We start from the raw sequence: 26,949 nt of genomic DNA on the forward strand, positions 1-26,949 counted from the left end.
CAGAGCAAAAAACTTGCAGAAAGAAGGGCTGTTGAGAGGTTATATAAGGGGCCAGTGAAATGTGTCCACTAGATGTAGCTGTGACTTTTAACAGATGGAGAAATAAAAGCCAGTCTGTAAAGTTTTTGAATGAATGTTAAGAGGACAATGAAGGGGTGGAAATTTGGCTTTGGCAGAGCAGACAGGATGTCCTCTCAAAAAGAGGACTGAGGATAGAGGGACCTATCTTTCTTGGTAAGAAATAATGTAGTTTTCATCCTACCAGGCACAAAAACAAGGCAGTTCTGTGGGAGGCCACAGTGAAGCTACTGGCCCTATCTGAATCAATCTGAGAACCTACGCCTACTCATTTTATGAACCACTGATTTCAGTAGTGGTGGTGTAGGACAAAGCTCTTCAGGAAGTAACACTTAGAAATGGGAGACCAAAGTAATAACCACATACTCTTTACAGTAAATTCAGCTTCAACTTGCCAACAGTACTCACTACTGGTTTTCTAAAAACAGCAATGTAGGAAGACACATTCCCACTGGCTTGAACACTGGTGGTACAGGCATGACTGTCCCACTGGGTGGCTTTGAACCACTCACTGGTGGTTAGCTGTTTAACATCAGTTGATAAAACTCAAATCTGAGCAGCCTGGCAGGAAGACATGCGGATTATGGCCCCATCGTGAACGTGTTAAGAGAAAGACAAGGAGAGTATAAATCAGCCATAAGGAATCAGAGAAACTACTACTTGGCTACCTCCAAGAAAGAAAGAAGAGGTAGGAAGGTTGAAAAAAAAAAAATGCTGCAAGTTTGAAATTGTGGGATGAAATGAAAAAGCCTGAGACTAGAAATAGGGCTGGTATATCCATTCTTACTGCTCAGTGGAAACAAAACATCAGAAACTAAATCTGCAAGGAATAAAAAGGACAAGACAAACAATTTAAGGCTGCAGGTCCTACAACTCAACTTAGTTCAGTGTAGTCTGAACTAAATATGAGTAGGAAGTTTGAACATTTGTATGTCTTAAAGTAACTCTAGGTGGGCTATAGTTTCCTAACATAGAACAGGTCTCCCATGGTGTGAGTCATACACCTAGCAAATTTACAGAACCATATAAAAAATGTGTGACATACTTAAGGGAGTCAATAACAGTTTAATTATGTAGGTTTTATTTTAGATGAACATTATTGTAAAAAAAAGTTCACCCGGAATAAAATCCATTTTAAAAAAACCACAGCATCATTATCAGTACATAGTTAATGAATTGACTTAAACAAGATTAACCTCATGACAGGTCCATTTTATCTGCAGGAGATTTTTACATTAAGCCATTGGAGCAAAAATAAAATATATCTAAACATACACTGTAGGATAGTTCTTGGTGAAAACTAGACAGTTCCCTTTAAGGGCATGATTTTAGTCAAATAGTTTATGGTGTTTTATATTGAACTACAGTTGCAATATAAATAACTGCAAACAAAATAACACTTATCTGTAAGGCATAGGAATGAACTATCATAATTAAATTCACATTTTTTAAAGGTGAAAAAATGAAGTAAGTTCTATGAGATCTTGGCAATGAGAAATGCAATTACATATGGCACACATTTCAAGAAATGAAGTAAAATCTGAAAATAGCCCTAAAATAACTGTTCATTCTCCTTTCTGTACATTTAGGTCATTTAGATTTTTTCATGTGCACTCGACATCCATTATTTTTAGTAGTCTCAGAAAGGTTGATCCTACTATAAAATTTAGCTAGGATTTGAAATTTTATTATCATGTTCTGTCTTTTGAGGTCCTTTTACAAGAAGGGATTTTGTTTTTAGACATTCCTCTCTACTTTTAATGTAACAAGAAAGAAAAGAGAATGTTTTAAAAGTCTAAAAAATTGCTTAGAATTTGAGGTAAGTGCCACATAATGAAATACATTTTAAAATTTTTAAGTTTAGAAGCTCATCTTTAAAGACTAAAAATTAAACTTACAAAGAAGTCTAAGTCATAAACTTGAAAAGGGTTTCTTAAATGTATCATTTACCAATCACAGGAAAAACTTTATAGGCCTTAATACAGGCTTTCAGTAAAATGGAATTATAATCTCTTACTTAGAAAATTATGCAAAAATGTATCTATATTGCACAGCTAAATTTATTAATGGGGGCAGGGAGATAGTACTTTTTTTAACACTGCTGGAATAACACATATGTTCTACTCTAAATATAGATATCACCTACATTTTTCCAAGGATGCCTTCAAAACAAAACAAAACATATAATCTAAATTGTATTGATTCTTAAAAGCTGGCTCACTGTTTTATACCAGGTATTAGAATACTATTTAGCTAAATGAGGTATAATTTAAAAATAGTCCTTCAAAGTAAAGAGTATACTCTTCTGAAAATTTATAACAAAGACTGCACAAAATGTTCGTGTAAATAGTAAGAAACCCTGGAGCATCTACTAACTGATGCACAGGTGGATTATTTAATCATAATCTGTCTGAAGAAAAATGTAGCTAAAATAACTTCCCAGCGAAACATTCTATAATCAGCTGATTTACATGCTACTTAGGTACAGCACATTTTCATTGTCTGATACCCTCAGATTCTATTGGAAAAGGTCTGGTCCAATCATCAAAACTTAGCACACTGTTAATAAAGTGCAGCCACTGAGCCACTGATACTGCTGTGAAAATCTTTATGTACCTTTTATCCATAAGACCACAAAAATATTCACACACAAAAAAACTAGATTTCTTCAGTTTCAGCAGGGAACAGACAGTTATCTGTTACTAAAACCATGTACAAATAGAAAAAATAATGCACTATATGTACATTATTAAGCAAAATGAAATATTTATTGGGTCACTTTACCATGCAGAAAGTAAATTTCCTATGGTCTTAACTCAAATTATATACAATTTAGCAAAGCTAAATGTAAGAAAATAGCAAGGACAATTTACTTCTATATAACAGAGTATACTCCCAGTGTGCTGCTACTTCAAAGAGCACGTTTAGACTCATTTAACTTTTACAGGCTCTTTCAAAAGGAAGTTCATGGAGACTAGTTATACCTACAGAAGGCAAAAAGAGAATGAAGAAATGTAACAAAAGCAAAGCGTTGTTTAAAAAAAAAAAAGTAGACTAACCACAGAACGTGTCAGTTTTGGTTTGCAGACAACCCCTGAGATAGAAACCAAAGTGTTAAGACACCAAATAGTCAGAGGTAAAATACTAAGAGAATTACATTCATACATGGTGTCATAGCACTTGCCCTTTAAAAAGTACTTCATTACCATCCAGAAAGCTTAATTGCTTGGATTTACCCCACACACACACACACACACATAATTAAACAAGATGTTTCCAACAAATTATTTTTTCTACTCAAATGTGTGTCTAAAGATGGCAGACTCACACTCAACTTTCAACCATAGAACTACTGATTACATACCAATGAGTGCCTTTAAGCTTATTTGTAACTAATAAAATGATCAAACAGACAAAATCAAGGAGGCTGAAATTTGTCAACAGCAAGTTTAGTGTAACCATCAAAAGTAGCTCTGGCATGTGTATAACTACTAAACTGTTTCTAAGTTTTAAAACAAGTAATAAAGGCTGACTGGTCTAAGTATTTAAACAACAAATCCTAATTTGAAGCAGAAATCTTTGTGATAACAAGCAATCCAGCATTCCCACTTCCATCTTCTGTTCCTAACCTGGCCTGACAGCAGCCTTGGCAGGTGTGGCAGAAAGATTAATTATAACAGGATTCATTTGCTTCGTCACCTCTTTCCTATTCCCTTCTGTGTTATGACACTAAAAACTGTAATAACAACAGTGACATTATAATTGGAATTTGGCACATAAATTAACACTAAATACTTTTTTAATGTGATGCTTTGTCTACAGTAGGAATACCAGTACCAGGGTTTGGGAAGAAAAGATTTGGCCCAAATGAGGACAGAGTTCTGTCATAATGAACCTAAATAGATGGAGTTGGGCACCACATATTCACTAACAGCTATTTAAAACTGAAATGCCGATCATCTTTTGTCTAATATGAAGGCAAGACTTTTCCTATATGATAAACTAAGTCTAAGTACTTTTGTTTAAAAAGAAAGAAAAATAGACCCAAAGATTATTATTTTCACTATAACTAGGACTATGCCTTAAATTTATATCAACAAATTAATCCTTCTCATGGATAAGCTTTCTGCAAACTAAAATCTAAATCTAACTTTTGTTAACTCTTGCAGATAGGGATTATAGTAGAAATCAGGTATTACAACGAAAACAGTAAGCTGAGGGGTAAACCCAACAAAAAATATATATCCTGATATAATGTGGAAAATAAAACCCTAAGCAATACAATGCTGCTTATGAAAATTTCAGTTGAACAAATTTGGAAATAGAAACAAAGTGTTACTAGGTTTAGATAAAGTAAACATTTAGATAAGTAAAACATGCCGAACATGAGAAAGCACAGCAAATTACAGACCTGGGATAAGTGAGATAACAGTATCTCCAAATGCAGTTTCTATAGATTAGGCAGAGGCAATAAATTTAAAAAGCAATTCATTCAGCTACCCAGACTCTGGCCAAAAAAAAAAAAAAAAAAAAATCAAAAATGAAGCAAAATTCAATAATCTGAAGAAAAAAAGAAATTGTGGCCTCTGAAAAATAAAAGGGCCTTTAAAAAAATTTTTTAAACTGTCCTTTAACTTCAGTTAACCCCTGCTTAATATTTTGCTGTCTTTTAAACATCCCGAGTGTACACATTTGTCTAGAACTTCATGACACCAAAGTGCCACAGACAGGAGTCTGAGACTGCGCTGTCAGAGGGAAAGGCTAACAACGACGTGCAAAGTGGAAAAGAAAGACAGCAGCTTCTGCAGCAGGCATAAAGAAAGTAAAAACCAGTTAGATCCTGCATGTGTCTCCATGTCATTGCTTCCATGTATGAAAAAGGAGCCTGTTCTTTTTTGAGGCCACGAAGCTGGAATCCACTTGGCACTCTGTGTCGAGAAAAAGAGTTTAGTGGTGCTCTCCGCAGCAGCCGGGGGGCGGGGTGACTTAGAGGATGGGGGACCTGTGCTTTCAGAGAAGCAGGAAAGGACCCTCTCCATGTGCTGCAGTCTCTCTCTCTCTCAGAAACAAAGAGTTTATCAAAGCAGCGAACAGCGGAAGAAGCTGGTCTTCTTGGATCGGTTCTCTGTTATTTTCACTGGTCCACCTGCCCCTGATGAATTGCTGTCATTCTAAAACACAGAAGAGAAAGTTAACAAGGAAATGAGTTTCTTTTCCTTTTTTCTTTTTTCTGTTTTTTACTGAGGATCAAACTCTCGACCTTTTATGCCGCTGGCCTACAACCCCCAGCCCCTGGAAATGAGTTTCAATGCTTTGACTCCAATTACCCAAAACATAAAAGTAAGCCATACCATATGAAATGTATGTTCTACTGAAATGTGTACTCACTAGAATATTTTATTAGAAGGAAAACTAATTAAGCTCCAATGTTGTCCTTTCTCCTTGAAAACAGATTAAAAGGAGAAAAATGTCCTTAAAATAGCGTTTTTATTTTAATAATATATTAGGCAGGGAGCGCTTACTTCCAGTTCAAAGAAATTATAAACCAATGGAATAGTTTCAGGGGTAGTGATGAAATAATGCTAAGCCACAACTGGACACAATTCTGTTTGAGATAAGAAGAATTGGTAAGATGATGTAATTTTAGACAGGACTGAGGTTAAAACAAACTTTCAAAGTTCTCCTTAAGATCCATCACTGAGATACTTTCCAATTTAATAAAATTGAGCAACTTTAACATTGTAACTATATAAATAACTGCCACATGAAATAAATTATACAAGTTATAGAAAAACTGTACAAGTTATGACAAAAATGTAATTTGTGCCATTATTATTTTCATTATTCTGATCAAAATTCAATTAAAGACCACTTGAAGGTCAGATGAAAGAGCAGAACAGCTGCAATTTTCAAATGAAATCCTACAGAAACAGAAATAAGAATCAAAGTTCAACCAGGTGAGTACCTGATTCAGAAGAAGAGTTTAGTATAAATATGTTATGGTCATGCTTAACTTTTGTATTAAATGTCAAATGATATAAGAATTGTAAGAGATACAAACCATTTTTCTGTTGAGTTTTGTCATTATATCTCGTGCAAGTGTAAAAAATGCCTAAAGGTAAAACAAAAAATTCATTATTGTATACTTATAATATTTCAAATAGAAATATGGAAATTTTCATTATTTCACCATAAATATATTACTTTAGAGTTTGAAACTTGAGAAAAGAACATAAATGAAATCATACAGGTTTTTTGTTTTTTTTCTTTTTTGTTTTTATACTGGGGATTGAACTCACAATCTTACACTGCTAGGCAGGTGCTTATGCTACTGAGCTAAATCCCCAGCCTGAAATCATAGTATGTTAATGAATATTGTAGCTTCTTTTTCAGTTATACAACGAGCATTTCTAATATTATCAAGCTACACTTCATTTATTCATCAACCATTCTCTGCATGAAGACCTGATACAAGTTCTTAATATGACTTTTTTTAAAAAGATTTTTCTGGGTGTGATAGTCACACCCAGCCTGTAATCCTAGCACTCAGGAGGTTGAGGCAGGAAGATCATTGCAAGTTCAGAATCACCTGGGCTACAAACTGAGCTCAAGGCCATCACTTTACTTTTTTCCTACAGAGCCAAGAACTCTTGAAAATTTCTTTCACGGGCTCCAGTGTTAAACACACCTTTATGTCAGCCTTGTTGTTCCTATCCACTCCTGATCCCCAAAAGCTGTTCAGGAAAAGGATTACTATAAGGAAGCACTATAACTACAAGTATTACTCTTGATCAGTGTCTCACTATCACACTGGTCACCTGGAAGTTTCTAAGTAAGCCTATCTTAGCTTTTACAAGGCTAACCAGACTAAAGTTCTGGGGAAATTGCTATCTTCTCTATGCCACCTCTCCGGAATAAGTAGCTCAGGCAACTCCCAGCTTCATACTTCCAAACTCAATGCCCCCTCTAAGCGGCAGCTGCTGTGAGGGTGCAGGTACATCAGAGAGCAAGCCTGTTGTGTAATGAAGTCTCCCTGTGGAGTGACACTACACAGGTCCCGGCTCTGAGCACCCTTTTCTCTGTTTCCATTATCCAAGCTGCCCTTTATAGTAGAGGGAAATCTTTTCCTGTAAGCAGAAGGAAGTAGTTTTCTGCTTAACTATGCTGGTGTAAATAAATCAAGTAGAGACTTCCTGTTTCCCAACACTCATCAGCCAACCTGAAAAAAATGAATGTTATTTAAAACAAAAAAGTTCTGCGAAGTATCCACTGACTAATAAAGTGAATTTCCAGTTTTAGCCATTGTTATGACAGTAGCCTAAAAAAAAAAAATCACTATATAGGAGACCATCACAATTACTAAGCAAATTTCATGAATTATACATATTAAATGTATTATTTTATGATCAGCTTAAAAATGGATTTTATGGCCAGGGATATAACGCAGTGGCACAGCAGCTGCCTGGCCAAGGGCATGGTCCTAAATTCAATTCCCAATACCAAAATATAAATACATAAATAAACAAATAAATAAATAAATAAATAAATGTTTTTTGAGCCAAAAAAAAAATGTTTTCAACAATTCTGTCCTTGGTGGAAAAAAATTTGAAAGACTTTGCAAATACGGGCTGGGGACATAGCTCAGTGGTACAGTGCCGGCCCAGCAAATGTGAGGTCTTGAGTTTGATTTAAAAAAAAAAAAAAAAAGACTTTACAAATGATCTTGCTTTCTTTCACTTCTAGCTTAATGAAAATTTATGAAAGCTACTCTCTGATAAAACATATTTTCTTATTTCTACTAACTGCCACAGTGTTACAATGTATGGTGCTTAATTTACTTCAAATGTATCCACAAAGAGAATCTGTTCAATAAGCTAACAGTCTGAGTCTCTTGAGAGAGCACAGACATGGAAGTAAGTTAACTCATCTGCTATTGGCTGCTACAGGATGACATGAATGATGACAAATGAGCAGAACGCACTGCTTGGCTTTCTAGTCTAGGATTCCCAGCTTCCCAAACAAAGACTACACTGAACTTAAACTGAACTTCCAGCTCTGTGCCAGTGACTCTTGACTGAGCAATCTCATATTGCCCACGTGGAAGCTAGGTGCTCAAAGTTCAGCAACCGGAATGCAAGTGTAAGTTAAAGGCACCGAAGTGCACAGAGTGGAGGTGGCTCAGCGCAAAACTTCCTGGGTTTGGGGTCTTAGCTCAGTGGTAGATCACATACCTATCAGTCCATGGGCTCAGTCCTCGGCACTAAAACAAACAAAACAAAAAGGCTTTCCCTGGGTCTGAAAATACCAAAGCTTGGAGAATCACTGACCCACTACCTAACAAGGCACCAAACATCTCCTTACCTCTTCTACATTTGTACTGGATTTTGCACTGGTCTCCAAAAATTTAATCCCATAGTCAATTGCTAACTGAAAGGCAAACACAAACAGTAAATAAATTCAGTGAAAGTGGTTTAACATATAAAGCTTTGTTTTTAGGTTTTTTCCAAAGTCTCCAAAGTCAGCTATCTTATATCACAACTACTATAGTTCTCGAATCTTTGCTTCCTTAACTATTGCAATTGGAATTTAATAATTTAACTGTAAAGTGGCAGAAATTTCATTTTAAACAAAATGTCAATATTTTTCTTTGTTCTATTATTCTTTTAGTTCTGTAACAGATGTATAAGAAAATCTATGAGATGGATTCCCACCCTTACTACTAACTTGAGAATCATTTGCCCCTTTTATCTGCTCCAAAAGTACATTCTCCTAGTTACTATGCTGACTTTTAACCTGAATGGGTCCATAACAGTACAAGAACACTGAAGTATTCATTGCTTTGATTTCTATTAACTGACACATGTCATAAACTCTTCCATATTGCTCCTGAATCTCAAAGGACTCCCCAGTTCATTTACAACACTAAAGTTAAGTGAATGTTTTTAAGGGAAAGTTAGTGGTCAGGTACTGCAAAATGCATCTTGTAGGTATCACTGAAAAAAAAGGCCAAAGCAAAATTCTGAAACTTAAAAATGTGAAACCTCTATGTGAAATGTGAAATGTGAAACTTTGAAAATGCCACCAAGGTAAATATGTACAAAAAGTATAACCTTTTTATTTACAGGACACAAAACAGAGAAAGGCCTACAAATGACACATCTATAAATTGATCAGCTATGAGTTTACTCATAATAATCTACATCTGATATATAGTAAAATACCCTTAAGAAAAAATGTGAACTATAACATGATTATTGTTGAACTTCTCCTATCCCATTATTTGTTTTTTTCAAAGAGACAGAATTATTTTAAATCCAAAACTGGGCTTTTCACACAGATCTGCAAGAAAGAGCTTGAACTCTAAGCTGCAAGAATCTTAAAGGACCAATTTGTATCTCTCAGAAAACATTAGCAAATTCTTTAGGAGTGAGTCATGACCACACAGTATATGGAGTTGGATTCTGAATACTAATTCACACCATTCAAGTATGAATTACATCTCTTTGTTGTTGGTATTCAATTTTAAAGGATTAAAAGACAGGTGTTCTAAAACTTAAATCAACAATTAGATGACATAAGAAAAATGAATGTTTAATGCTAGTTGATTGCAACATTTATCCTTCAGGTAAAATTTACCTTCTCTCCTCTTTCCTTTGACACTTGTCTTTTGTCATTCATATCACATTTGTTACCCAGGATCATTCTTTCAACATCGGAAGAGGCATGCTGCAAAGAGAAAACAGCATGCCATAAAAACAGGCTGAGAAAGACTGTAGTTATTCAGCAGGAAACTCCCAACCTGTCAGAAATACATCAAGGCCTTTAATAGTAAAACAAATAATCTTTCATTCAAAACAAGATGTGATTGAAAGGGAAGTTTAAAGATGGGAGAAGGGAAAAATGCCACAGTTTAGACCCTTAACAGAGCCTATACGCACTTTTGCCCCAAGGGGTCACAGTCATTCTTTTGTCCTTTTTTCTCTCTTGTGCTCTATTTTTTTTCTTTTCTCTTTTTTTTTTTTTACATGAAGTAACAAACATAAAGTTTACAGTTATCTAATAGCAAAGCCTCCAAATATTTCTTGGGGTCAAACGCAGAAAAACTTAGTATCAAATCCCCAGTGGAAAAAGTATTTTGGATTCTTAACAGTTTAAAAAATAAATTTATGTGGGCCACTATAAATATGTAAAAAGTTATTTCAGGGTCAAATTTCTTTAACTATCAAACACTTTTTAAAAATCTTAATACCAATTTTGCTGGAATTAAGTCAAATTTCAAATATCTAAAATGGAGAAAACGTCAGAAGAAAAAAGTTGTATTTTTATGGAATAAATAGAATCTAGGAAGTCCAGAGAGTTTTAATTCTGAATCTCTTTCTTTTTTTTTTGAGACAGGGTTTGACTATGCAGTTCAGGCAGGCCTTGAACTCATTTTGTAGCCCACATTTGCCTTCAGCCTCCCAAGTGCTGGGATTACAGGCTTGGATCTCCTTTCTAAAGGCGGTACAAAAACTGGCAAATCACTTCTTTCTGATTTGAGTTTTCTCATATATGAAAAGGGGACTTAGATTACTGTTACGATCTAGCCCACATTTAAAATCCTGTGAAACTGCTCCTCTGTATACACCCCACGGGGGTCAGGCTGGTCATGCCACAGACCTGGCCCTTTGTGGGTGGAGGGGCCCAGCCTGACTGCCCTGCTTCTCAGAGACAGAAGGAGTCTCCACAGCATACAGCAGGCACCCCTCCAGCATCACTGCTCTCTTTCATCCATACCTCTTCAATGTTTCTTATCCAGTTCTTAATATTGTCAAAGGATTTTTCATTTGTGATGTCATAGACCAGCATAATCCCCTATAAAGAAAAACAAAAGTCTTGATATAGCCCTTTATATATTGATAGTAAATAATGTCAAGACAGTCCTTTCCAGAAACCTTTGTTTGTCCTTTGTTTTAAAAAAGGATTCATAATGAATTTGGAAAGTACTGAAAAAAATAAATTGTCTTGCTACATACATACATACATACATAATATGGTAGCATCTTCACTGTTAACCTTCAATGAATTAGAGATTGTGGTAAAAGTTGATACATCCTTCCCACCTGACCTCACAGGATAACATTCAGCACCAACTACAGCTGAAGGTAAGTTTAAATTAAAACAGAGATAAGAGTCAGAAGAGACGTAATCACTTCCATCGTCCATCTGTTAATTCCAAGTAGAAATCAGCCTTTTACCGATCCACTAAGATACTGCTTTAAAATTATTTTAGAGGCTGATCAAAATGCCATCCTTTATGTAGATAAATCATAGGCACTTAAAATATTTCCTACATGAATTTAGTTAAAAACACTGTAGTCATATTTTTGAAGCTCCCATATCTGGATATACAAAGTGTTCAACTTACAGATGTTACATTGACACGTGGATATAACTAGTCTACAATCTATAAGCTTAGACCATACTCTGGTGCTGCATGCCAGGACCCATTCATCTGTCCATCTATTCAACAAATATTTAATGTGTGCTTAAATACAATACCTAATAATATACTAGATGTTACTAGCAGTGAATAGGATAGTCAAAGTCCCTTCCTCTTGTGGATGGCATGAACCAATAATTATACAAATGTTGGCCACTGCCATAAAAAAGCATGGGAGCTCTGAGCTCTCATGTCAGGGATGTAATCTAAGCTGAGAGACTGCAGTAGTCAGAGGTTTCCCTGAGATAGTATTACAGCCAAGGCCTGAGGACTGAGCCAACTTAAGTTGAGCAGAGGAGTTGGGTTTGAAGAAGTGAAGCTCTCTGGCACCTGGTAAAGAGCACAAATGTTATAAACAGCTCACTGACATGGAAGCCCAGAGCCCAAGGGACCCAGTAAAGGGAAGCTTGGCAAGACTGCAGAGAGCAGGCAGCAAACAGGCATGAATTGAGGCAAGAAGGCAGATAGGACCAGCCATCTTAAGGATCTCAGTTGGAGATCTCAGTTGTTGCGCTGCTCTTGCAGTCCACAAACACTACTAAGTAAAATATGGGACTGTCTTAGTCTCTTCCTGAGTTTCTGTTTCTTCTGTATCACTGGTCTGTGAAAGGTCACACTCAGTCAGCCAGCCAGCCTACACAAACACCTGCAGACCTAATAAGTCATTATTTCAAACTCTGACCCCTCACCTCACATAGAAAGCCTTATTCAAATTCCCATCAATTAGCCATTTCCTGGATTACTGTGAGTCTTCAACTGCCTCCTTGCTTTCATTCTTACCCCATCTCGTCCCACTTTCATGGGGCATCTATTATTTCGTGGCTCCAAATTCCTTAGTATGGTTACCTTTCCTGTGCCTTCAGAATTAAGTTAAAATTCCTTAGCCTGGCAGGCACAGTCCTTCAGAGACTGGCTTCCAACTTTGAAGCAAATATAAGTGTAAATAATTACAAGTCTGTGTGGGGTTGTTGCTTTTGTTTTGTTTTGTAGTACTAGGGCGTGAATTCATTTTTCATGCTGAGAAAGGGTCTCAGTAAGTCCCTATGTTGTCCAGGGCTTGAACTCAAGATCTTCTTGCTTTATCCTCTCAGAATGCTGGGATTATATCCCTACACCATCATTCTTGGCCTGAAGTTTGTTATAAAAGTATTCTTGCTATTAATTTTACTCTGAAAGGGATCTCTATCACAATTTTCGGATAAGAAAATTAAAGTTACTTTTCTCTAGTGAAAAAATAAGTAAATACAAATCATATAAAATATACATAGATAAAAGAATCCAGGAAATAAAACTTTAACAAAAGATATCTGTCAGAGTGGTAGAATTTTGGAAGATTTCTTAGCATATTCAGAGTTTTCCATACTACGTTTATTAATTTTTATTTACAATCAGAAAAAATATACTATTGTGGAGGCAGGAGATCACCACGAGTTGGAGGCTGGCCTTGGCTACACAGTGAATTCAAGGCCAGACTGCACTACAAAGCAAGAATCTGTCTCCAAACAAAAAATATATACACATATATAATTATACACAATTGTTCTCTATAACTATAAATGTATAATGGTTGTGTGTATATATACAATTGTTTAAATGACAAGCAATATCCTTCTCTCCTTGCTTCAAGTCTTAGTGCTTCACTTTGGTTATACACTGTAAAGGAAATTTTATAGTTACCTCTGTAAAAATAATTTTGTAAAAAAAAATTAAAGTGGAAAAGTGTACACTTAAAATGACAGGCAAGGGGCTGAGGATTTAGCTCAATGGCATAAGCGCCTGCCTTATAAGCGCATAGTTGTGAGTTCCATCCCTAGTACCAAAAAAAAAAAAAAAAAAAAGAAAGAAAGAAAGAAAAAAATGACAGGCAAGTTGTATGGTGTGTATATTTTACCACAATAAAAAAGTGGGTTATGAATAATTCCTAATGCAAAAATACCTGGTTATAGTATTGAAATTAACCAAATTTTAATAGCTCTACTATTCTTCTGGCTTTGGTGAATAACCCCGATCATTTACATGCTGTCTGTCACAAAGTTTCCCTCTGCTTGGTTAGCACAGGAAATGTAAACAAAGTTAAGTTAGAAGCTTCTAGCTCTGGTTCTACCTTGTATTAACAGAGTGGTCCTGGAGGTGGCATTTTATGATCCTTGGTCTGAGAGGTCACTTAAGAGAACCCTCTCCGAGGACAATACATATTCCACACTGCATTGTTTTGAGAATCTACTAAGCTATTATTTATGAGTGACTTAACCTAGAACCCAAGATGTAGCTTCAAGTCAATCAATGGTAGCTATTATTGATTGATAGCTTTGGTTTCAATAGTAAATGTCATTAAACTATTTCCTATGTTTGCAAACTAAATGACATTAATATGAATTAGCTGAAAATACAAATTAAGTATATCAATTAAAATTTTACATGTCTAGTAGTAAAGACCTCAATAAGAACACCTTCCTAAGAATTCAGAAGATGGTGTTGGTCAATGAGAAATCCTGATGATGTAATGGGATTGCCCTTTTTATCCTGAAGCCTGATTGTCCACCAGAATTACTACTAGGCCTGTGAAGTTGAATTCTGCCAAGGTGGTGGACCCAAATGCATCCCTTGTCAACATCCTGCACACCTGAACCAGCCCAACTAAACTTGTCCCAAGTGCCAGTGGCTGAAAATGATGCAGCCCATGGAAACGCAATGGCCCCCCCACCGCACTGCAGCACATGATCAGTGCAATCCAAGACTGTTACAGAGCAGGATTTCCTACAGATTTTTCTAAAACTGTTTTTAGGTCTGAAATTTTCCACTGAGTTGCCCTCTCAAGCAAAATGAGACAAAAATCCCCACCTTCAAAATGCAAAAGATAGGACTTCTAGAACAGCAACTTTTCTAATTATTTGAAGTCATGTGAAGAAAGATTAGGCAGGAGATTAACGAAAAGACATAATCTTCAAGCCTAAATTAAGTAATACATTTTAATAGCCTCTTTCCTCAGACCATGAACTACAGCTAGAAATCCAAGTGCAACATTTGCTCCCACATTCTGAGTGTCTCTGCCTGCTCTAGAGGAAAGAAGTATGCAAATAACGTGGGCACATCATTCCCAGAATGTGAAAGACTGGTTCCAAAGAAAACATGTGCGTCTGAGGTGCTTCTAATGAGAATTCCCTGTAAACTGCTTCAAACCATCCCTGTTAAGATGTTCTCTTTATTCCTAAAACCCATCATGGAGGAAACAAACTAACACATGCCTTCCTGGCACACACAATAAATCCCTTCCTCTGGTTCCAATCTAAGCAAAATAGAGAGTAGCTACAACCATCTTTATAAAAATGTAACTCTTTACAGTCTCGAAAATATCATAGGGTGGGGTGTGGAGAAAACACACATATAAAATGGTTAGTGGTGTGCTAGAGCTTTCAAAAGGAATCCTCACTCTTTGAGCAGAGACATTACTAATACTCAAATAATAGTGAGCAAGCAGCAGTGAAAAAACAAGGGAGGACTGATGAGTATGGAGAAATCTGGATTCAGCTTACATCTTTCTAGAGGCAAGGGACAGCCATCACTCTTCAAGTTTTGTCACCCTGGAAACAGTTCCAGGAGTACCACAGCCTTTTAAGCAATAAGATGAGTATGATGGCAGGTCGAATGCTAAAATTGGTCAGGATAAAATATGAGTTTAACTGTTTGACCTTCAAAAACTCTCTAAGCAGCCAGGCATGGTGGCTTATGCCTGTAACCCCAGCACTTGGGAGACTGAGGCAGGAGGATTTTGAGACTAGCCTGGGCTACAAAGTGAACTCAAGGCCAGCCTGAATTGACAGAGACCCCGTTTCAAAAAAAAAAAAAAAAACTTTGAGCATACTGGGTTTTATCATAATCCAAAGCTCTAACTTGGGTTTGGTTTAGGCCTATTTGTAAGACTCCAATCAAACCTGACTCTCCCAGCTCCCACTACTCTCAGCAGGGAACTCATTGGCAAACACAGGATAGCATGAAGGAGGTAAGACAGGAAAAGGAATTTTAAAGGTCCTGCGGACATCTGGAGAAACCCAAAAATTTACACCAAACACTCTAAGGACTTTGCCCACTGAGGTGCAAGACTGCCAGAGAACTCTGACCACAGATATTTACTAAAATCTTTCCACCTAACGTTCCCTGCCTTCTTTCCATCCCTATAAAAAGGACACACTTCTCTTTGTTCAAAGCAGATAGTCTTACTGCTGTCTGCCTGCCTGAACCCAGGTATTAAACTATATACCTAGATGCTATCACAAAAGCCTGAAGAATGGTCTCTCTGGCCTGTATTTGTTAGACTAATTAATTTAGGTCTAAGTCTCCAGAATGATGAGCCATGAACAGTGGATGCCGTGGGAATGGTGAGAGATAAGAGGTAAAGGGAGTGGAGCTGAGTATAAGAAATGAACCCTTAATCACAAGGCTTGTGGTTTGCTAAAATTGTCACAAGTAATTCACAAAAGGGAAAAAAGTACAAACATAAAAATATACATGAAAATGTAAAAATATCTTAGAATGTGAAGTTCTAGAAGATCTACAAGCTAACTGCCTATTACAAGATCGACAGCAAAATGCAGTAACTAAATACAAAACATAATTTTAACATCTTTAAAATCTTTCACTTTTACATTTAAAAAAATGTATCCCTCCCCCGCCCATTGCACTAGACACCAGCTAGAATGCTATAATCTGGGAAAATGAATATTCAGTTTACTTTCACCGGAAGAGTTACAAAACACTAAAATACACTCACCATTGCTCCTCTATAGTAAGCGGTCGTGATTGTTCGAAATCTTTCCTGACCTGCTGTGTCCCTAAAATTTGAAACAAGAAGAGAATGGTTTGAAAAGTCATCAGCATCACTGAGGAGAGGTCCCAAGCTGTAGTGGTGGACATGGGTTTGCTCGCAGCACAGCAGGCATTGGGCAGAAGGGAACAGAAGAAACATAAAGGGAGCCCATTGTGTGTCTTCCAGCAGGAGGCAGCAGTGGCCACAGGGGCCTGGTAGAGCTCCTACTGGCTTGGATGACAAATTTGGACCTTGATGTTAAAAGCAGCAACACAGAGACCCTGCGAGGGACTGGCATGTCATACTAGTCAAACACACGTGGGAGGAAACAGAGAATAGTTCTCAGTTCTTACACTCCTAGAGGTGGCAATAATCCTTTCTCCAAATGCTTAATGATTAAGGCATTTTGCTTTCTTGACTGAACGTGTGATTTCTTCACAAAGCAAACAGTTGAACTGGACTCACTAATGTGTACATTCTGCTCAGCAGAGCACAATAAAATAGATCTCCTACAGAACCTTTTCAGCAGTACAGGCCACGGTTACACAGGTAAGGGACATTTGATCTATTTTATTACATAGTCCTATCTGCTTCCTAATCTGCAGTGCTCTAAAATTTTGTCTACTACTATCATTACATATAAGGTCAGCAAACACCATCAAAAATATTCTAGGGTCCAAATCTCTTTGGCTCCATGCAAGGCATCACACTGAAAAAAATTAAACTTATTTCTAGGAGGTCTAAAAAACAAAACTAAAAAGAGCTTCTGGGTTAAGTAAAGATACTTGACTTGGCAATCTGAAAATACCACATTCATTGTAGTCTGACAAATTCTTCAGGCATTTCTCAGTCTAAGGTGTATAAGTAAATTGTTCCTTGCACATTCCATCGTTGAGAGATGGGAGATATGCTGTCGATCTAATGTTTGTGTTTTTCCAAAATTCTTATCTGCAAGCCCAATTCTCGATGGAACGATACGTGGAGGGGACCTTTGATAATGGCTTCAAAAGAGAGAAGGTCTCATGAACCAAACTGTTGTTCTTAAAAGCAGGCACATCACAAGGATGATCTCTATCTTGGGCCACATGCCACTATCTGTAAGCCAGGAAGCAAACCCTCTCTGTTAAGACTATGGATCAGCTGGCACCTTGATCTTGCACCTCTCAGACTCTAGAATGTAAGAATATGAGGTGTGATCAAAATACACGATGAATGTTTAATTTTTTCCAAAAATTCATTATTGTAAAAGACATACAGCCATTAATCCCCTCAAAGTACTCCTCCTTGCTCCCACCACCTTTTTAAGCAGTCCAGAAGTCCTCTTTTGTTAGTGTTTTTCATTGTACTGTCCTAGCTCCCATGTCCTAGCTACCATATCTGAACTGATTCAAAATGTTTACCTTGCATGTTCATGTTGATCTGGAGGAAGAGTCAGAAGTTGTGCAATGCCAGATCTGGTAAATAAGGTAGGTGAAGACACACTATAGTGTTTTTATTTGACATATATTGCCATAAATGTTTTTAATCAATTCAAGATGTTACGCTAGTGATAAAAAGACACTCTTGAAAGAGGACTTTGAGAACTGCTTTAGAAAGTGGCAAGAACGTTAGGATAAGTATGAGGGGGATGAATGGCAATGTTAATTTTATATAATAACTTTTCATTTAAATGCTAACTGTATTTTTTTGTTTTATTTTAGTGTTTGGTTTTTTTGAGATAGAATCTCACTATGCAGTTCAAGCTGGCCTTGAACTCACTTTGTAGCCCAGGCTGGTCTCTAACTTGCAATGATCCTCTTGCCTCAGCCTCCACCACATTCAGAGCTAACTGAATTTTTTGATCACCTATCAATTGTTTAAGACACTCAGTGTAGGATACTTTCATTACAAGAGCTGTGATAGTGTGATGCAAGAAGAAATACATATTTGGTCTCTGACACAGCTTTCTCGCACACAGCTCCTACAACTGCTGGAATCTCTGAAGTGATGTCTTTTTGTATGCTAATGAGATGGCTGGTGCTGGGGCTCCTGGATGGCTTCAGGATGAGGGCTGATTGCCAAGAGAACAACCCTGTGATTAGAGGGCTGGAACCTTTAGTACCATCAACCAATCCTAAGGGAGGGGTAGGGAGCAGGACTAACAATTTGAGCTGATTACCAATGGCCAAGAATGTAATCAATCATGCTGATGTAGCTAAATTACCACAAAAACTCAAGAGGACAGGCTTCAGGGAGTTTGTAGACATCAGAACAGTGGAGATGCCAGGAAGGCTGATTGCCCAGAGAGGGCTGGGACAGTCCAGCTTTCCCACTGAACTTGCCTTGCATACCTCTTTCATCTGGCCATTCCTCTAACCTATAATAAATGGGTAAATGTGTCTCTCTGAGTTCTGTCTTCAGACCCCAGGACAGGGCTGTGAGACACTTGATTAAAAGTCAGAAGTATAGGTAATCACTTACTGCTTGCAGCTGGCATTCAGTAGTAAAGAGAAAACTGAGCAACTGAATGCTCAACCTGTAGGACTATTTCTAAGAAGGAGGTCAGAACTGAGTTAATATGGAACACCCATTTGGAGAATGGCTTGGTATGCAAGGGAAAAAAACACACACATCTGGTGTCAGAGGGTTGTGCTGTGTAAGAATGTTTTGCTTTGTTTTTGTTTTGTCTTTTGAGATAGCATCTGACTATGAACCCCAGTCTGACCCCAAATGCAACATTCTCCTTTTTCACCTTCCTGAGTACTGGGATTGTAGATGTGTACCATGGGGGTCTGACCTTTTTTTTTTTTTTTTTTTTTTTTGTTAAATAGAGTAACTTAAGAGAAAATAACTTATTTTTTTCCCTAAATAGTTGAATAGTCCTAATTTTTCTATTTAATGAGAAGAAACATGCAAATAAATATAAAATATCAGAGCCAGAGGTAAACCCACAGTCACCAGCCAAAATAATTTACCGAGAGGAAAGCAGACCCCAGGAGGTGGTTATGGTTTAGGTAAGTGCTCCTGAACCATCCATTTGTTAAAAGCTTTGTCCCTAGGGTAGCAACACTGGCAGGTGGTGAAAACTTTGGGGGTGGGACTAGTGAGAGGTCCTAACAGCACTTGGAGCAAGCCCTTTAAGGAAACTGTGGGTCACTGCACCCTTCCTGTCTCTCTCTTGCTCCTGAGCTCACAAAGTAAGACATCTGCCTGATCACGTGCACTCTGCCACCCGCACTCTCTTCAGAGGTCCAAACCCAGTCCTCCAGACCTGGAACTGAAATCTCCAAAACTCAGTCAAATTAAGCCTTTTCTCTTTATAAGTTACTTAAGTATTTAATTACAGTGAACAAGAGGTAACTAATGTAGAAGAGAAACAATTGACCCAAAGTCCTCACTGGAGAGCACCGCAACTATAACCTAGATCTATACTTTCAGCTCAAGGTTTGTACCACTTGATCATTTTGTCTTATCTGATTTTACAGTTGCAAAACCTACAATGAAGAAGCAATTCACATGTTTTAGGATTTAGTTTCCTACTATATAAAATTAGAGCTTAGGAAGAACAAGTTCCCAAATTTGCTGTGGCTCTAAGATTAGTGGTACCATTTCTCACTTCCCCACTCTTGCTGGTGATACTTTTGAAGGAGACTTGATACTTACCCATTTCCCCTTGGCGCTGATAAAGAAAAGATGTTGTAGCCTGAGCCTTATCATAACCCACATTTTAACTCCCACTTTCAATTCCTGATTAAAGTAGAAACTGCGTGTATATGAATGTGTGTGTGTTACTTACCATATCTGAAGCTTAATTTTCTTTCCATCTAGTTCTATCGTTCTGATTTTAAAATCAATTCCTGCCAGAAAAACAAAAAAAGATATGCTAAGTTTCTTCAAATCTAATCCAAGTCTTATTAGGAAGAGGACAAAGCTTGCTATTGAAAAAAAGCTCTCCAACGCACTGGAAAATGTGAACAGAGAGAGGGTGTGAATGGTATGTTTCCTCTGAATACAGTCTGAAGAAAGGAATGCTAATTGCTCTGCAAAGAATTCCCACACATGTTAAATGCAACGTATTTTTTGCCTTATTATTTTGACACAAATGGACCACATCCGGCAAAGTTACATAATTTAGATAGATTGAGAACATGCCAAATTTTCTACTTCCTGAAATATGTATAAACAATACTTCCTACCCTCTCTCTCCATCCTTCCCTAAATATCATGGGGCTGATTTCAAATGTCTTTCTCCATATTTGTTCATTTGTTTCTTTGGAACCTACAACTAAGGCAGGAAAAAAAAAAAGAGAGAGAGAAAAATCTACTTATTTGAAGGCTGGAGAGAAAAAAATTACTGCATTTTATACAGTAAGGCAGTGGTTTGTGTACATTTAAATAAATGTTTCCACTGATTACTACCTAAAACTGAAACAGCTATAATGGTTTTTAGTCCTGGCTGCACTTCAGAATTACTTGGAAAGCTTAAAAAACAAAACAAAGCAAAACAAATACTTCATGTCTAGGCCTGCTTCCTTCCCAAAAGTCTAAGATTGTGACTTAACTGGTCAAGAGTTAAAAGCTCCCCAGGTAATTTTAACCTGAAACCAAAGTTAAATGCTCAGCAGGGTGTGCCAGATGGCACCTCAAAAGTTCAACTCCTTCCTCTCCTACTTCTCTTCTCTGTGACAGCTCCAAACTTGCTTATAAATTTCTAGATCTTACAAAGAACCACAACTATCAATCAGCACACTCTACATACACTGGGACGAAGCCTTCTCAGGAGCTTTCTAAATTCTCATCATCCAGCTACACAGCTTTTGTTTCTACCATAGAACACCTGAAGCAGTTTCCAAGATATTTCAAGAAAACATGAATTATGAATCCTCTACATTGTCATTAATTATACTTATCTGAGGTGGAAGGAGCCTTCAACAGCTGTTTCTCCCAGCTCCAGCTTTACTGAATAACGTGTAGGATTAAACCAACTGGATTTTGTCTTTCTTCTCTCGTACTCTACTCTGCCCTAAGAAAGTTTTTTCTAGGTAATGCTTGTCAATCTCAAAATAGACAAAAATCATTCCCAAGCTGATCTAGCAAAGTAACCTCTTAAACATTCTTTGCTCTCAGTAATGATCACAGATTGTTAACACATACACTCTGGAGCCTGATATCCCCAGGATATATGGCACCTATTCCTCTTGATGGTACTTTCCTCAGGATGACAGGGCACAAGTGGTGGAAGCAAAACTTAGCACCAGAGCATGTTATTGCTAGCAATCCACAGAATTTATTGTGCCATCATTCACTTAAGACCAATAGACACTGGCTTTCATTATGATTTGGCTTTTCACATATCTACAAATCCAACGAAACAAAGACCTTCGAGAGGCCCCCTCTGGGTTTCATCTCTTTTTGGTCCAGGTCCGTCATCAAGCAATGCTTAATATCTGCTAGGTACTCAAATGTTTCTTGAGAATAACTTTTTTAAAAAATCATGCTTTTCCAAATCCACAGAAATAGAAAGTAGAATGGCAGTTACCAGTGGGTAGGAGAAGGGGAAAAGGGAATATTTGTTTAATGGGTCCAAAGTTTCAGAATTGCAATTCTGAAGATCAGTTGCACAACAACGTAAATGTGCTTAGCAACAATGCAGAGTACACCTAAAAAGTGGGTAAAGATGGTAATTTTTTTTTATTTTACCATGGTAAAACAAACACAATTTGCCCTGCAAAAGTCTTCTTACTTATGTACCCTAGTTCTTGCACAAGGAACTACAATCTAACTCAGTACTAACAAGAATTTGCCTTTATTAAGATGACTGGGTCTCACTCAATCACAGCAGCCAAACTTTACTAAAACCTAGTTCAAATAAGGTAAATGCCAAGTTTTAACCAACTGTGCTGCCCCTGTGCCTTATTTCATGTTTTGCACGTCACTTCCCTTTTTCTGCCACTTGCTTCCCTCTTTCTGTTAAATGTTATTCAGCTACATGCAATCTGCGTTTATTCTCATTCTAGGGGCTTCCTGATTTATGAATTGCTTTGCTGTTCAATTAAATGTCACGAAATTTGTCTAAAATTTTTCTTTTAGGGGGCTGGGGATTTAGCTCAGCGGCATAAGCACCTGCCTTGCAAGCAGGCGGTCGTGAGTTCGATCCCTGGTACCGATAAAAATGAAAAAGACAAAACAAAAACAAAAAAAAATAAATAAAATAAAATTTTTCTTTTAACAGAACCACAACAAAAGAGAAAAACAAATTCATGACTTCCCAAAAGAATACACAGACAATAGCTAACTCAAAGTACAAATGTCCAACATTTCATCATTAATAATTATTCACATTTTAAATAAAAGGTGATATATACCAAAACACCTGTTTAAATCACATTTTCCTGACTCTGGCTTAGTAAGAGGATAACTCCAGTTCTTTCAGGTTGCTTTTGCTGCAGAAAAACAAGGGCAGCTTTGCAGGGCGTTCAACAAAAGCCATTTTGAGGTTTCTTTCACTTCTCTCTTTCCATTCATTTGAAACATTTCAGAACTTTGTACTGACCTAGTCTTTTTCATTTTGCATTTGTTAGAGGTAATATCTTGCTCTTATTTGAGAAAGTTCTAAAAATTGGTGACACTTAACCATCTTTTCACTATTCAGAGCTTTTCAAATATTTAAAAGAGTTGTTAACTGTATCATTTAGTTCATGCTATATCTAAGACCCAGCTGGTAGACAGTGTTGTAGACACTGAAATTAGCAAACAGAAATAAGCAGGTGGGGACCTAAAACAGGTAACTTTTTTTGGGAAAAAAAAAAAAAGGAATTTCACTAAAAATGGAAAATATTAAGATTATTGGAAAGCACTAACTTGGGAGGTCAAAAGACCTAGATTGCTGGTTTACCAGCTTTTGGATAGGTCTCACAATTGCTCTATTCCTCTGTATCTTCACCCATAAAAAAGGTAGGGAGGATCTCATTAGTTAGAAAGTAGGTGTAAGCAGCTCTGGGAAATTCCCTATCAAGCTAAGAGATGAGGCATTTAGGTCCCATTATGCGAGAGCTCTTGCTATTTCATACGCAGTTATTGGGAACAGTGTCCCTGGAAGTCGTTCCAGCCTCTCTCCTCATCTAACTCCTCGTGTGTCTCTGTCAGAGTAACTTCCAAAAGTCTTTGTGGGAAGACAGCCACAAAGGCCTCCAGCAGCCCCACAGCCTTTTCCTCAGATGTGCTCTCCAGTGGGTGCCACCTCTGAGCCCCTTCGGCATAGCCTTAGGCTTCTTCCACACCTCCTCTCCCCTGTCCCTCATTGCTCTGCAGCCTTCAGAAAGGATACCACGCCACAGTCCTGCCCCTTCTCACCTCTGCTCTCCACTCAGCCATGTCCAGCCCTGCCTCAACGCTGGGTTTCTACACGGTGATGTGATCCCGCATTGCTGGGGTTTGTTAACACACTGCTCTAAAACTGCTCTCAAATCGGACGAAGTCCTATCTTCTCTGCCAGTTAAACTGTCTACAGAAATATGTATGGAGCAGACGTAAGATGAAATACTGTCACAAACTTAAGTGAAAATACTACTAAGTGTGAAGATGCTAAAACAACCTTGGAAGTTCAGTTTTAAAGCAACCATAGTTAAGTTACCAAGAAATCTTATTCCAATAAGAAAATGAAGATGTTTACACTATAATCAATTCAATAATGCTATCAGCAAAACTATGGAGTAGATTAACATTCACTATAAAACTCAAAGAAAAGGTAATGCTCTAAGGCTGCTCAGGGGTTAAAAGAATAATTACCATAAAATTATAGTAAGCAGGATGCTTTCAGCTGCAAAGAACAGAAAACCCCAAATCAAACTAGCTTAAGGTAATTTGCTGACTCATGTAACAAGCCCAGGGGTGAGCTGGGGGTTCAGGGTTCAATCCAGCAGTTCCGGCTCATTTCTCTATGCCTCCCTTGGCTCTGCCTCTTGGGAGTATCAATTTTATCTACTGACAGATAGCAGTTCCTGAACACAGCAACAGCACCAAGAAAAGAGATCATCTTCCTGTGCCGCACTCCTGAGAATGTGTCTCCCCAAAGCCTCCAAGGACTTTTCCTTTGTGTCTTATTTACAGGTTATGAGCATGGTAATGTACCCTGGTGGGCTAAGACCAAATTCCTGAACTAATCACTGCCACAGGAAGTGACTGCCTCTCAATTCAGATTAATCAAAGCTTGTCCCTGGGGCCAGGTCCCCTAATCCACAGGGCTGCTGAAAAAAAGAGAGTGAAAGTGGAAAGACTGCCAGCACCACTTTACAAAACTACTCAAATCTAACTGGCAAAATTTTACGTCTACCGCTATATGAAATGGACAAACTCTAAAAGTGATTACTTCTACTCTGCTGGCGAGCAGTATTACATACTCACTGATAACCTGCAGTACTTCTCTGGGGGTAACTGCATTTATTGTTCAATCAAGAATCAGAAAAGAAGAAAAAAAGGATAGTGACCTCTCTGTACTACTGCCTCAGGCCCACCGGGCTCATCTCCTGGCCTCAAAAGAGTAGAGGCTGGAAAAGAGGACAAGGACTGTCACACTGATAGGTCAAGAGCCACTGCACTGCTGGTCCCAGCAGTTACAAGTGGCTTTTTTTGTTTTGGGGGGGGGGGGCCTACATAATCTCAAAAACATGCTCTTAAGGGACATTATACTCAGGGCCTAAAAGTCCTTCATACTTCACTCGCCTTTCCAAGAGCATCATTTTCTGCAGCACACAGCACAATCATTCAGAACAGCAGCCTTGAGTCATCCTGACTCCCAAGCAATCCGTGACCAACAGATACCAAGTCAGACGGGTTAAGCCGACAGTATCTTTCTGCTGATGGCTTTAAAGTAACCTAAGTTTCCTCCTTAATATTTATCTATTCAATGAAATAAGAAATCTAAAATATTCCTAAAGGTCTCAAAGCCATTTTTATTTGGGTTAAAGACACAAACACTCATTCTGATAGTTTTTTTTTCTGAATTGATTCTTATGCTAAAAGGTTGCTCACAATTGATACATAGTATTAATTATAAAGAAGCAGGAAAGCAACTATGAAAGAGAATTACAGACCTGCAAAGTACTTTAGAGATCATTTAACAGCCTTGCCTTTGTAGCAAAGAAAACTTGAGACCCAGAGAAATGCAGCAATTTACCTGGATTCACAAAGAACAGCAAGAAAATGGTTTAAGATCAAGTTTTGGCATTTAAAGATCATATCTTTCCAAAGAGACACGAACAAGGACGTCTGTGTCTCACCGGGAAGCCTGCTCTTTAAAGATAGTAGGAAAACCCCAAGTGACAACTGAATTGTCCATCAGGAGGACAGCACCTTGGTATCCAAGGAAATGAATATGTGGGGGCCATACACCAACCTAGCTGGCTCTAAAAAGCAATATATATAAGGTTAAGTGAAAAGAACAAGTTATAGGAATACACAGACCCAAACCACTTCTGAAAACTATAAAAAATGCCAAAACCTGTGTCATTCATCTATATACCCATATGTAATTAAAACATAAAACATGCACAAGAATGATTATCAACAAATTAAGGCCAACTTTTTATCTCTTAAGAGAAATGAACAAAGAGTCACAGGGGACTTTGACTCTATCTTTAATTTGTTACTTCTACAATCAAGCGATAGGTACTTGGGAATGTTTTATATTAGCTATGATTCCAAGTTTTTTTTTTTTGTTTTTGGTTTTTTTTTTTTGGTCTTTTTCCTTTTTACCGGTACCAGGGCAGGTGCTTATGCCTCTGAGCTAAATCCCCAGCCCCTATTCCAAGTTTTTTTAAAGTAAATATTAGTCAACAGGAAAACTGGTATATGGAGGCACATTTTCATTAATGGCAGCAGAAAAATCAAACCACAGTTTAGCAATGAAAGACATGGTATAAGATTTAGTCTGGGGACTGGGGATTTAGCTCAGCGGCATAAGCGCCTGCCTTGCAAGCAGGCAGTCCTGAGTTCGATCCCTGGTACCGATAAAAATGAAAAAGACAAAAAAAAAAAAAAAAAGATTTAGTCCGGGAAAGGCAATACTGTCACTCTTATTCAGTGTAAAAGGGGCCTGTGAGCCGCACTGGGTCACTCAGTGCTGGGAGTGGCACTGGTAAGGGGTTGGTAGAAAAGGAGCTCTGATTTCCCACTCAAAAGGACAGTGGCCCTCAGCCCAGGACCACTGAAGGCAAAGTGGCACTTGAGGTCTCTGTGTTATCTGGGGAACAAAGGGACACAAGTGCTGACAGAAAACTGGCAGTGAGACATGAGCACTGGACACAGGGTGAGTGCTTACCCAAGAGTACTGCCTATGAGGAAACAGAAAACAGCTGTACAGCTGGAGACAAGGGCCATGCCAGCAGAACAGAGAGACAGGAAGTTGAACCTGACTCAGGCCACAGTTAACGGGCCTCACAGGGAAAAGGAACCTGAAGAGCATTACTGGGCCACTTTCCAATCCACAAATTAGATGCAGCTGATGATGGAGGAGGCTCAGCCTGACCAAACTCTTTACACTAACAGATGTGAATAACATAACCTTTCTTCTTCACCAGAGGATAGGGAGGTTGCCCCGAGGCTTGTG

General features: G+C 37.8%; 1 protein-coding gene across 1 annotated transcript in view; it reads right to left on the bottom strand.

The window, feature by feature from the left end:
* Positions 1-1,136: 1,136 nt before the first annotated feature.
* Positions 1,137-26,949, bottom strand: part of Rab8b (RAB8B, member RAS oncogene family) — a 71,758-nt gene continuing 45,945 nt past the window's right edge. Inside the window, exons 2-8 of the mRNA XM_005000833.4 lie at positions 20,140-20,200; positions 16,329-16,389; positions 10,855-10,932; positions 9,715-9,804; positions 8,440-8,505; positions 6,140-6,190; positions 1,137-5,249 (exon numbers count right to left, since the gene is read on the bottom strand). Of these exons, the coding sequence (XP_005000890.2) occupies positions 5,157-5,249; positions 6,140-6,190; positions 8,440-8,505; positions 9,715-9,804; positions 10,855-10,932; positions 16,329-16,389; positions 20,140-20,200 (500 nt within the window). The 3' untranslated portion in view covers positions 1,137-5,156. The remainder of the gene's footprint in view (positions 5,250-6,139; positions 6,191-8,439; positions 8,506-9,714; positions 9,805-10,854; positions 10,933-16,328; positions 16,390-20,139; positions 20,201-26,949) is intronic.

The sequence above is a fragment of the Cavia porcellus genome, unplaced genomic scaffold, assembly GCF_034190915.1.
Source record: "Cavia porcellus strain 051 isolate PalLab524CR breed Dunkin Hartley unplaced genomic scaffold, mCavPor4.1 scaffold_38, whole genome shotgun sequence".
In the NCBI taxonomy this organism is placed as follows: Eukaryota; Metazoa; Chordata; class Mammalia; order Rodentia; family Caviidae; genus Cavia; species Cavia porcellus.